This window comes from Aphidius gifuensis, linkage group LG4, assembly GCF_014905175.1.
Source record: "Aphidius gifuensis isolate YNYX2018 linkage group LG4, ASM1490517v1, whole genome shotgun sequence".
NCBI classification, from domain to species: Eukaryota; Metazoa; Arthropoda; class Insecta; order Hymenoptera; family Braconidae; genus Aphidius; species Aphidius gifuensis.
Window position 1 is genome coordinate 22,625,889 of NC_057791.1, and position 12,294 is coordinate 22,638,182.

The following is a 12,294-nucleotide window of genomic DNA, read 5'->3' on the forward strand; positions in this document are numbered from 1 at the left end:
CTTGCACCCTTCTCTCACTAACATACTACACAACTACTATTATCATCATCCACTACTATACCACCCATTCGTCTGGCCCCATCCTGATATGTAGTCATGCAGCAATTCACACACACACCAACAAAAATACTATATACATGTATAAAATTGCATCAGTTGCAATTGCAATTGACGGCCGTTGCTGCAATGCCATCTCGCTCATTCATAAATCGAATTTCATTGTTAATGATAAGGATAGATATAGACAAATAGATGGATGATAAATTGATGTTTAAATGCAAAAAGTAATAAAATTAAAAAAATATTCAAGAGAATTATACAACTAGGCAAAATTCAAAATTCAAATGATCCTCTATATACATAGTTGTCTCTCGACATGCGGCCCCATATAGTCTCGATTCTTTTGTGAGTTGCATTTTCTATGTATGTTATGTATGTACATAAGTATGTCGCTCTTCATTGTATGTAATATATATATTTGGTATGTGCCTGAGAGCCGTCATCGACGCCAAAAGCACCGTTGGCGTCGTCGGCTGCACCATCGTCGTGTCAAAACCATCCGGGTGAACATATATATTTTTTTTTCTTTTTTATTTTTTCCCCTGATGGTACTGATGCCGGTTCTCTCAACAGCTACATGTACACTTCATACAGAACATGTAACTTGGTTCTCGAATTCTACAACATCATCTAATGCCTTTTTTTATTATTATTATTATTATTTTTCATCTTTACCCTCATTTACCGGGAGCTCCTCCCTTATTCCCCTCTCTTAAAATTTTACCGTCTCTCTATATGTATATAGGTATTAGTCTTTAGAGAGTAAAATTTTGTCTCTCATCTACTTTTACACCACTCCGCTTACTTCGTAATCACCGGTTCTTAATATACCCTCCTTTTTCACCCCCTCTGTCTCCCTTTATTTTACCACCCTAGAACCATTACTAAAATCCCCCCTCTCCCTCTCTTCACACGCCTGATCTGCGCCCTCTTTTTCATGCTTCCGCATATTTACTAATTACAATTAATTTTCATGCACGTCGCCAATAGGTGAATGATTAAATTGCTCGAAGAATATTAATGGTTTTGTTGGAAAGTTTTTTTGTTTTTGTTGTTTTGGAAATTTTTGTTAATGAGGTTTTAATACGACTTGCTGGAGCTTTTTTTTATTTAATTTTAATTTTAATTTTATATGAAATATATTTTTTTTTTGTTAGATGGGTGGGTGGGTTGATGGTAAAATTATTTTTGGATTTTTTCATAAAAAAAAAAAAATGAAAATGTCACGTGTTTAGACACTTGACATTTTTTTAAAAAATTTGATTTAAAATTATGTTTGTCAAAATTAGAGGAGCTAGCTTTTTTATATACATGTGTGTTTTTTTTTTTTTTAGGTTTTATTATTGTTATTATTATTAGTGTATATAGATTTTGTAGAAGGAAATTTTTTGATTAAATTGCTGGTATTTACATAACTGCGAATCTAAATATACACTTGGGAATTTGTAATTAATCAAGTTGTTTTTTTTTTAATTTTTTTTTTAAATTTACATCGTCAATTTTAAGACGGTGGATTTTAAAGATATATAAAATACCTGATGGGCGATGTATACATTTAAAGAAGAGATATAAAAAAATATGAAAAAAAAGTTGTTCAGATATAGTATTGATTAAATGATTGAGAAACTTTTAATTGTATATACGAATTTGTAATATCCAATAACAAAAAAAAAATTGTGTTTTTCCACGAATATGTTTCTACGCATATGTTGGCTATGAAATTTAATGATGTTAAAATATCATGACATTATTATCAAACATTTGTATGTATACACAATTGAACATAAAAATCAATACTAAATATAAATTCTTGTAATTTTTGTTAAACTGTTAATTAAACAATAAATTACGAAAAAATTATTTCTTTGATTTTTATTATTTTATATTTAAAAAGTTTAGTATTACTTTTTTTTTTTTGCTTATATTTTTTTATTTCTGCAATGTTTAAACATAAAGCATTGATTAAGGCAAAAAAAAAAAAAGGAAAACAATCGAGTCATTGTTAAAAACATGGACCCGGAAATTGTCGAACAAGTTAAATTTATATACAGACTGAGTTGAAAAAGAATTAAATAAATAAATTTCAATACTCAAATGAAATTGATATACACAAAATAATTCAAGCCAATTAAAAAATATAATAGAAACATATTAAATCAAATTAAATATTATTTTAAAAATCATTATTTCAATTTATCAATAAATTTATAATTAAACTGCAAAAAAAAAATTATTTAAAATTTTTTTATATATCTACAAAATAGCTATTTAAATTATAATAAACAATAAATAATTTATAAACTATTTACAACGATAGATAATCATTATAAACAATAAAATAAAAAAAAAACGAAATCGAAATATTTTACTCCAAAATCGAAACGATGAATTATATATCGAAATAAATAATTGAGTAACTCATTATACATTTTGTTAAATTTTTCACTTGATTTATAAAAAATAAGACTCAAAATTAATAGATAATTTTTAGTCAATTAATAGTTATTAATAATTAAATTAAATTAAATTAAAATTAAATAAAAATTAGCTTGTTTTTAAAATAAGTTTCATAATAAACTTTAAATACAATTATTTAATTTATTTTTTTTTCACGATATACATAGACTCGTGTACATAAAGTTCAATATATATGAATACATAAAAAAATGTATATACGTATTCCAACCAACACAAAAAATACCTGAACAAAAAAAAAAATAATAATAATACACAGGCAAAAGCAGGCAAAAGTATGAGCTACAACATGAGCGCAAAGCCATACATATTCCGCAACTGAAGCTCCGTATTAGGTATACTAAATCACTTGGGTATTATATACATAAAATATATATATACTGATGAATTACACCATACACTAAAATCCCACAAAAGCCAAAGGGGTAGCCATTCGAAATTTCTACCAAGCAAAATTAAACCTTACTCGAAATATCATCACGTAAATAAAAATAAAAAAAATCAAAATTACAATATTCATTTTAAAATATATATAAAGCTACATAAAATAAATGTAAATGCATTTAATGAATCTGAATGAAATGTTAAGTCAAATTAAAAAATATGAAAACTCATGTAAGGAAAAAAAAAAATAAAAAAAAAAATTTAAAAAAGAGTTTTTGTATTGCATGATTAACGTAAACGCGACATCCGCACATGTGATGTACATATCCGCTGGTGATATATACAAATATATAGGTATGCACATGCAATATTAAACTCAACAAAAGACATAAATAAATAAATAAAAAATGAGCTAATAATAATAATCAAAAATTCTTGAATTTGATCTAAATAAATTTTTTTTTTTTTTTTATTATACTTGTGCAAATGTGTAAGGTTTCTTTTTTTTTTCTTTCATTTAAATTGAGTGATTTTAATCATACAATGACTTTATCTAACACAAAGAAATGAGTTCACAAAAAAAAAAAAAAAATTTACTTTGACGCATGACAAAGACGTTGCATCAATACAAAATAGTATTTGAACTATTTTTTTTTTTTTTTTATATATTTTCTTCTTGAAGCTTTTATTGGCTGTTTGTTGTATGAAATATATTTAAGATATGTTAGGTAAAATGGATATATATATCCTTGAAAAATTTTCATTCTTACAACATGCCAATAACACCCAGCAGGGAATTATTGAGGAGGGTAGTATGACGCGTCATCAATTCTACTATTATTTTTCATACAGCAGCAGCAGCTTCAATATTCTTCTCTCCAGACTTCCGTACCCAGAATTTTTCGCAAAAAAAAAAAACCTCAACATTTATCCAGACGGCTGTTTTCCCAGTAAACTATACTGAGTCCTAAAGAAGCCCTCTTTGCGGCCCTTTTATGACTATTGTTATTATTTCTTTATTTTTTTTTTTCTTTTCTTTTTTTTTTTCGTTCTTTTGGTTTTCTAAATCCAGGCGAGGAGAAAGAGACGAATCGAAATGAACACTTACTGAATTTTAAGTATTTCAACAGATAATGTCGTTGAGACAAGTTAATTTTTTTTATTTAAAGAGAGATGATGAAAAAAAAAAAAAGTTGTTACTTTGAGGATGAATAATTTTTGGATAATGATAATACGGATTTTAATATAAATAATTAATAATAGCTTGAATAAAACAGAAGGATTAATTTGAGAATGTAAATAAGCTTGTATGTCATAAAAATAATAAAAATAATTGGAATTAAGTTCTGTAAGTTGTATCAATTTAATCTGAATATTAGAATTATAATTTTTTAAATTTTTAATTATAATTTTAGTAAACAAGGCTACTAAACAGGACTAGTAACTATTTGTTTAAAAAATTTGACTTTTACGATTTAAATTGACTAGGTTTTTCTAATAAGCTTGAATAAATTTTTAATACATGAATTTTCAAGCTAAAAAAATGAAATATATTGTTAGAAATTTTCCAAAGATAGCTGAAGTATTAAAAAATATTTTTTTTTCTATTTTTTATCATGTAATTTTCAAAGTGTAGAAGATATAAATGTTGGTGATTTTTTAAAGTTCATTTGTACATCATTTTGGTACATGAAATTACTGTTAAATAATTACAAAAACCCAATATTTGTAGAAAAAAAACTAACAAAGAAATCATTCCCAAAAATTTATAAATTTCTATAAAACCTTCCAGCATAAAATTAGCAACAATAAATTGATCTTTTTATATAAAAGAAGATTAGTATTATTGTTATGTAAAAATCATCGATACTTATTTAAAATTAATATATACAAATAAAATTTAAAATACGCTTAATTTTAAATCCTTATCGCGATTTACAGTTGACCCAAAATATTGAATTCAGCTCATTTCCATTTTTCATTTTTACGCAGCTGTGAATTTTTTTTTTAAACAATATATTTACCATAATTTTCCATATGTAAATAATATTATTTAAATAATATAAAAATAAATATTTAATTTACAAATTTCTAAAATCAAAATGAACAAATGAAAATATATTTTTACTAGTTATTTCTATAATAATTTTAAATGAAAAAAAAAAAGGAATCTATACTTGTTGATAAAATTTTTATAAAATCTTGTAAAATTTATTTACACTTAAATAATTATTTTTATTATTAAAAATATAAACAAAGTGATGGAATATTTTTTCAGTAGATTGATTATTATAAATTTTTATAAATTATATTTTTTTTTTTAAATTTGTTCATACGGAAATGCAAGAGCATGTGAACCATATTGACTGGCCAAGTGTATATGCACGTGATCATTTCACACGACTTATTATTAAGAAAATACATGTATATATAAATGCGTGTGTATATAGGACAAAATGTACATTAGGGTGATGCGAGGAGGAGAATGTGCTTGGTAACATTTTCAAGATGACCGCCTGTCGTATGCAGACATCCAATGGATGTTGCTCGCTTATGTTATTATTATTATTAGTCGTAGTTTTTTTTTTTTTTTTTTTATTATTTTATTTTCTATGAGGGATATTATGTTCCACCTACTATGGTAATAAAAGGGAGAATGAAGGAGGGCCCATCAAGCCATCATGCAGGAAAGGGGACCTGGGTTATATTTTTGCTGGTTGATGTTGGTCCCCATGTGGCTCAGTTATGTAAAATCTCATATATATATTTTTTTTTTTTTTTTGACTCAAGTGTTGTATGACAGAGATAAAATAACACTGAAAAAAAGAAGGAAAATATAAACTACCCTCTTTTTAAAAAGCCACACACGATATGGCTTTATTTATTTAAAAAAAAAAAAAAAAGAGAAATTATTATACAAATAATAATTAAATATAATTTTTAAAATTAAATGTCTACTAGTTATTTGCAAAATTTTATTTTTCATTTTTTAATTTATGTATGTAGTATTTAAAATTAAATACTACTTAAATTTTTATTTAATTTTTATTATGTATTTTTTAAATATTTAGTAGATTTTAAATTAGTACATTATTATTATCATTCAGATTAAAATTAAATTAATATATTTACATGTTTAATTTGAGTATTTAAAAAATGAGTTAAAAATTTTCTTTTTTTTTTATAGATATTGATGTGTATATTTCAAATATTATAGAAAATATTTTTATTTTTTTTTTATTTATATTTATTTTCTCAATTTTATAAAATGAAAAAAAATTAATGACAAATATTTTTTTTATAAAATAAAATAGTTATTGTATTAAAAAAAGCTTATATTTAATTTTAATTAATTTTTTTTCTATGTATTTTTTAAATATTAACTTGCATTTGATTCGACATCGAAAAGCGAGTTTGATTTCGACGTCGAAACAATATTGAAGGTCGACTGTCGACATTAATTTCCACCTAGGTATTAATAAAAAATTATCATATGATATTTTTTTCAACTAAACATTCAAAGTGTCCTTACTCAATTTACTATTATAATTATTATAATTATTATCATTACAAATTTATATATACAATAACATTGAAAAATAAAAAAATCTATTTAAAAAAATTTTAAAAGTATTTTGTTCCGACTGTCGATTTACCTCCTCCTCCTCCTCCCCCCTGTTCCCGTATTTAATTTTTTTTTCCTCATGTCAATGAAAAATATTTTATATTTATTTGACTTTCGCTAAATATATTTGTATACAGCTCCAACTGCTTACATAAAATTACAGTCATCACATAAAAAAGAGGAAAAAAAAAATTTACCGATAATACGGGCTCCCATACAATCCCTCCATTTACCAAACAAAAATACATACGGGTTTCTCATATTATAATAATCTCAATTTTCTAATCAAATTCTGCCTGACCCGAATATTTTTTTTTTATTTTTTTCAAAATTATTATACGTATATACTATCAATCATAAAAATCTCTTTTATAAACCAAACAACGCACTGTGAAAATTTAATGAAAACAAAAAAAAACAAAATTATAAACAAACAAAAATAAAATAATAATGAGAGGAAGAGAAAGAGAGACTGGTTTTTATGGGGCTTGATGCACATGAGGACAGTCACCGAGAGTTAATTGAGTATCCTGCGGAAGTCAACTCTTGATGGAAGTTTTTTGTTACTACACAAGTCTCGAGGTCTTTTACAACAAATAAATATTTATAAATAATTATTTTTCTAACACTTAAAATGCTTTTTTTTTTTTTTCATCTGATCAAAATTATTTTTTCTTATTATAAAAAGAACAGTTGTCATCGATAATTATGAGAGAGAGATAGATAGGATATGTGTAGGTGTGTTACATTATATCTTTTTTATAGAAAAAATAAAAAAAGATATCAGGAATTTGAAGCAAATATTGCCTGGCATAGACCAAGTGCGTTCGTTCACATGGTTTATGCTAGATTATATTTGCCTTAAACACCATGAATTCATCTTGGAATCATTATTGAGCAACTAGCCTCCATATAGAACCCCTATAAGCCTCCAAATAGAATTTATGGAATGGAAATTTTTGAACTCTAAGTGGATTTGAACTCGTGACCACAAACACTGTAGGCAGGGCTCTTGCCGACTTAACCATCAGCTCACTCGATGAACTATTAGACATAAAAAATAGCCTTGAATTAAAAATTATTTGATTACTTAATATTATTTTTTTTTTATTTTTCAACATTAATATTTTTGATTACATGATTTTTTTATATTTATCATTATGATTTTTCAATGTCAATAAATTTAATTTTTTTTTACATTAATATTTTGTAATTTTTATTTATTTTATTTTCAGTATTAATTAGATTAATGTGGATTTAAATAAAGAATAATTTAAATAATATTTATCTGGTTTTACAAATATATAGTCGAAAAAAAAAAAAAATTACAAGTCAAACAGTCACTATACATTTTAATATGCTCGTGTTTTTTATTTTCCTTGTAAATAAAATAAATAACAAAAAGTTTAACATTTATAACAATTTAAAATTTTTAAAAATTTAACAATTATATAATATATTTTAATATTATTTATCATAAACTATGATCGACATATAAATTATCATCAAAGAAAAAAACAAATAAATTTATATTAAAATGTAAATGCATTTAGTCTATCAAGCAATGATCATTATTATTATTATTATTATTAGATAATGTTGTTTTGTAGTTGAATAGATAGAGAATGCAATCAATCAATGTATTATATACGTATGTAGAAGAGCCATCAGACATATACTCAATACGACATAGCAGCAGCTATTTCGAAATGAACAGGGTACATGGAATTCATACATATATGTAAGCTCAATACAGAGGGTGCATAGAGCATTGCAGGTATACCCAATAATTTTGTATATCTATAAATGCACATGGACAATCGAAATATAATAATAAAAAAAAAAAAGAAAATAGTACAGTAGGAGGGTGTCTATGTTAGAGAAATAAAATGTAAAATGTAGAAAAAAAAAATATTAAGGGATGTTAAAAATAAATCGTTAAAGAAAATCCGTCCTTCAACTTTTCAGGTATACTCAATGTCTATGTGTGTTGTTATTTTTTTATTTTATTTTTTTGAATGGTAGAATGCAAGGTGCAATCTTTTAAATCCCTCTTTTACTATAATATGTACCTTTACTTATTTTATATTTTATATATATGTATTTTTTTTTTTTATTCATTTTTATATTTGTATGGGGATGTTAAATAAAATATATATACTAAAATGGTATATGCACCTTTACTGTAACACATGACCGGCTTGGCAAATGGACAATGAAGAGAATGGCAAAGCCCTATTTGGTTTGCGATTGGACTTCTCTCTTGATGGTGCTGTTGGAGAAAGTGCTATGTTCTATTGTTGTTATTGTTAATTTTTTTTTTTTTTTTTTTACTTGGTATTTTTCTTGTTCTTTTTCTTTTTTCTCTTTTTATTTTATTGCTTTGTAACGTTGAGATGTTAAAAGGTGAGTAAAGGCTTTTTTTTTTTTTTTTTTGAGGATGAAATAAATAAAGGGTTTAAGGATTTTTATGGCTCGAAATTGCTTTTAGATTAAATAGAGAAAATTTTTATTCAAATATTAAATTTTTTTTGTTATCTTTTTGATGTTTTTGAGAATTAAATTGTGGGAATTGTTTGTTGATTTTTAATGCTGGAAATATTTTTGCTAAGCTTGGTAAATTTATTCTTTGATTTTTTAGTTTTATTTGATTTAAAAAATTGAAATAATTAAGTTTTCATAAATATTATTATTATAAAATTAAACTTACTTTGAGATTGAATATATTTTTATTTTATTTCTTTTTTTAAATTGAAGATATTCAGTGAGTACATCAGTGAGTACTTCAGTGTTTTATTCAGAAAATAGATAAAATCCAAGTTTTATTTTTTTGGTAAATTTGGCAATGTTGTTCTTGTCCTTGACTTTTTCATAAATATATTCCTGGTGAATTGAATAAAATATATTAATACAAAAATAAAGAAAAGAAAATTGTCTTTGAAAAAATAAATAAATAAAAATTATGTACCTTTAAAATCAACCAGGGAATTGTGTTTATCAATCAGATCAATTTATCAGCATTAATTAGCTAAATAATTTTTTACTCCAAAAAAAAAAAAAAAGAAAAAATCAACAATTGTTCAGATTTTTTTCCTGAATATGTATTAAATAATTAATGATTTTAATAAACTTACTAAAATCTTTATAGATCTTTAAATTGTACATCAGCAATTTCGCCAGTCTAGACTTTTAATTAATTTTTTTTTAGCTTTGTTATTACATCAACATCATCATTTAAAAAACCATGAAGATGTGACATCAATGACGTCAATGTTAAACATATTTGCATTGCCAGATTTTATATTTTTGGCATGAAATTTAATTCTATCATGTATTCAATTGAAAAAGTAATAAATGCAACTATCTTGCCAGGTTTTTTTCCTTTTTTTTTCTGCACCACTGATATTCCATATTTTCCTGTAGATTAAGTATTGATTTCTCTTGTACATGATAATGCCACATTATTGGCACATTTTTCCTGTCAAAAATAACAAACAAAGTAAATTAATTTATCCAACAAACAAATGGTACTTGAACTGTTACACTTTGAGATTATTTTACTGTCAATAATAAATATAATAAATACCTTGATGACTTTTATAATAATAATAATATAAAATAATAATTAATTATCATCTTGATAATCTAATGTTTATTGTCTAACTTAAACTGGTTCAAAAACATCTTAAATTTACAAGATTAATGACAGCTCATGACAATTTCAACTCACCCAATGACAGTGTCTCTTGTTGTCTTTACTTGCCTCTGTTTTTGTTTTTATTTTTACACTGAGGTTATATTTTTTATTTACATGACAATCAAATAAAAAATCAATAAACACTTGCTGAATTTATATTGAATAATAGAATATACGTAAAAATTTTATTATCTTTACAATAGTGTTACAAAAATAATTTTTCATCATCACTATCATTGTTGATATAAAAACGAAAAAAAAATTTATAATTCAAAATTAACGATGAATATTTACGTAATAATTATAAATCATGTATTATTTTTTTTTTTAAATTTTCAATTAAATATGTCCTCCTTCTTTTAGTTTAACAACAAGACTATCAACATCAGGTAAAATTGATCCAGCTTGTCTAACAGGTGGATCTTCAACAGAAATAACTTCAATTCTTGATGTTGTATCAATATCAAGTTCTTTTGTTGTTATTTTTTGAACTGGTTTTTTTTTAGCTTTCATGATATTTGGTAGTGTTGCATATCTTGGTTCATTTAAACGTAAATCAGCACTCAATACAGCTGGTGTTTTTATTTTAACAACTTCTAATCCACCATCAACTTCTCTGGTAACAGTAAGTTCACCTTGACCATGTTCAATCTACAAAAAATAACGAAAAATAAATACAACAACATCAACAACAACAATGATGATGATAATATAAACTAATTGATTATTTACCTTGCTGCAAAATGTACCAGCAGGCCAATCAAGTATACCAGCAGTCATTTGTGCTGTTTGATTACAATCATCATCAATAGCCTGTTTACCAACAATAACAATATCAGCTTTTTCATTTTGTGCAAGTTTAGCAAGTATTTTTGATACATGAATTGGTTGTAATGTATCATATTCTGGACCAGATATTTCAACATGAATACCACGATCAGCACCCATTGCCAATGCTGTTCTCAAAGTTTCTTGAGCTTGTGTTGGACCACATGTAACAGCTATTATTTCAGATGCTAATTTTTTTTCTTTCATACGTACAGCTTCTTCAATGGCTATTTCATCAAATGGATTCATTGAATGTTTTATACCATCTGTTACAACACCAGATTTATCTGGCTTAACACGAATCTACAAAATTATATATTAATTAATTTATCAAGCAGCTGGTTACATTTTTTTTTTTTTTTTTGTTATAAATATTGTTTGTTGGTGACTTACCTTGACAGCATAATCAATTACTCTTTTTACTCCAACAAGTACTCTTGCCATTTTTGCTAATTTTAATTATTATAATAAAGATCAACACAATAACACTTGGGTCTTAGATTGAACAATTGATTTATTTTACTTCTCGATCTAGATGCAATTTAAGATCTAAAGTCCAACTTGTACGATTACACAAATTATTAGAGTGGGAGAATTATATGTTACGTGTGATGGAGAATATATATGTATTGAGAAAATTTTTTAATAAAAAAATAATGAATAATATCAACAAGTTTATTAGAATTAATTAACAAAGGTTTATATTTTTTTTTCTTATGAAATTTAAATAAATATCATTTACTATTGTGGTAATTTTCAACAATGTAAAATATAATAATTGAAAATAATTATATAAAATTATAATGATAATAATTATTACAAATAAACAAATAAAAAAATTTCTTTATTTTTGTTTTTTTTTCTGGTGTCAAATTTTGGAGTAATCTGAACATTGGCACAAGTCGAAAAATAAATATCAGGTTGTTTGTGTGGTAGCACTGAATAAGAAAAAAAAAATATTTCGATTGTTGGATAAATAATAATAATAATAATTTCGAAATTAAAAAACATAATTTCGAAATTTAAATTCAGTATTAAAAAAAAATAAAAAATACAAACAATCTATTAAAAATAAAATTCTTTTTATATTTCTTTTGATTAGAAATTTAAATTATAAAAAAAAAAAAATTATTAAAATACAAGGATAAGGATTTAGAAAAAAAAATAAAAGAATATTTTTAATTTTTCATTGTTTATTATGATTATAATTTGTTAAATAATTACT

The 12,294-nt window shown here is 24.3% G+C and overlaps 1 protein-coding gene across 1 annotated transcript; it reads right to left on the bottom strand.

The window, feature by feature from the left end:
* Positions 1-10,135: 10,135 nt before the first annotated feature.
* On the bottom strand, positions 10,136-11,956 carry LOC122855752 (electron transfer flavoprotein subunit beta). The gene is made up of 3 exons (XM_044157332.1): positions 11,463-11,956; positions 10,974-11,372; positions 10,136-10,892 (listed from the first exon to the last, which is right to left on the bottom strand). Exons 1-3 carry the CDS (start codon positions 11,511-11,513, stop codon positions 10,581-10,583), a joined length of 762 nt encoding a protein of 253 aa, XP_044013267.1. The 5' UTR covers positions 11,514-11,956; the 3' UTR covers positions 10,136-10,580.
* Positions 11,957-12,294: the final 338 nt, after the last annotated feature.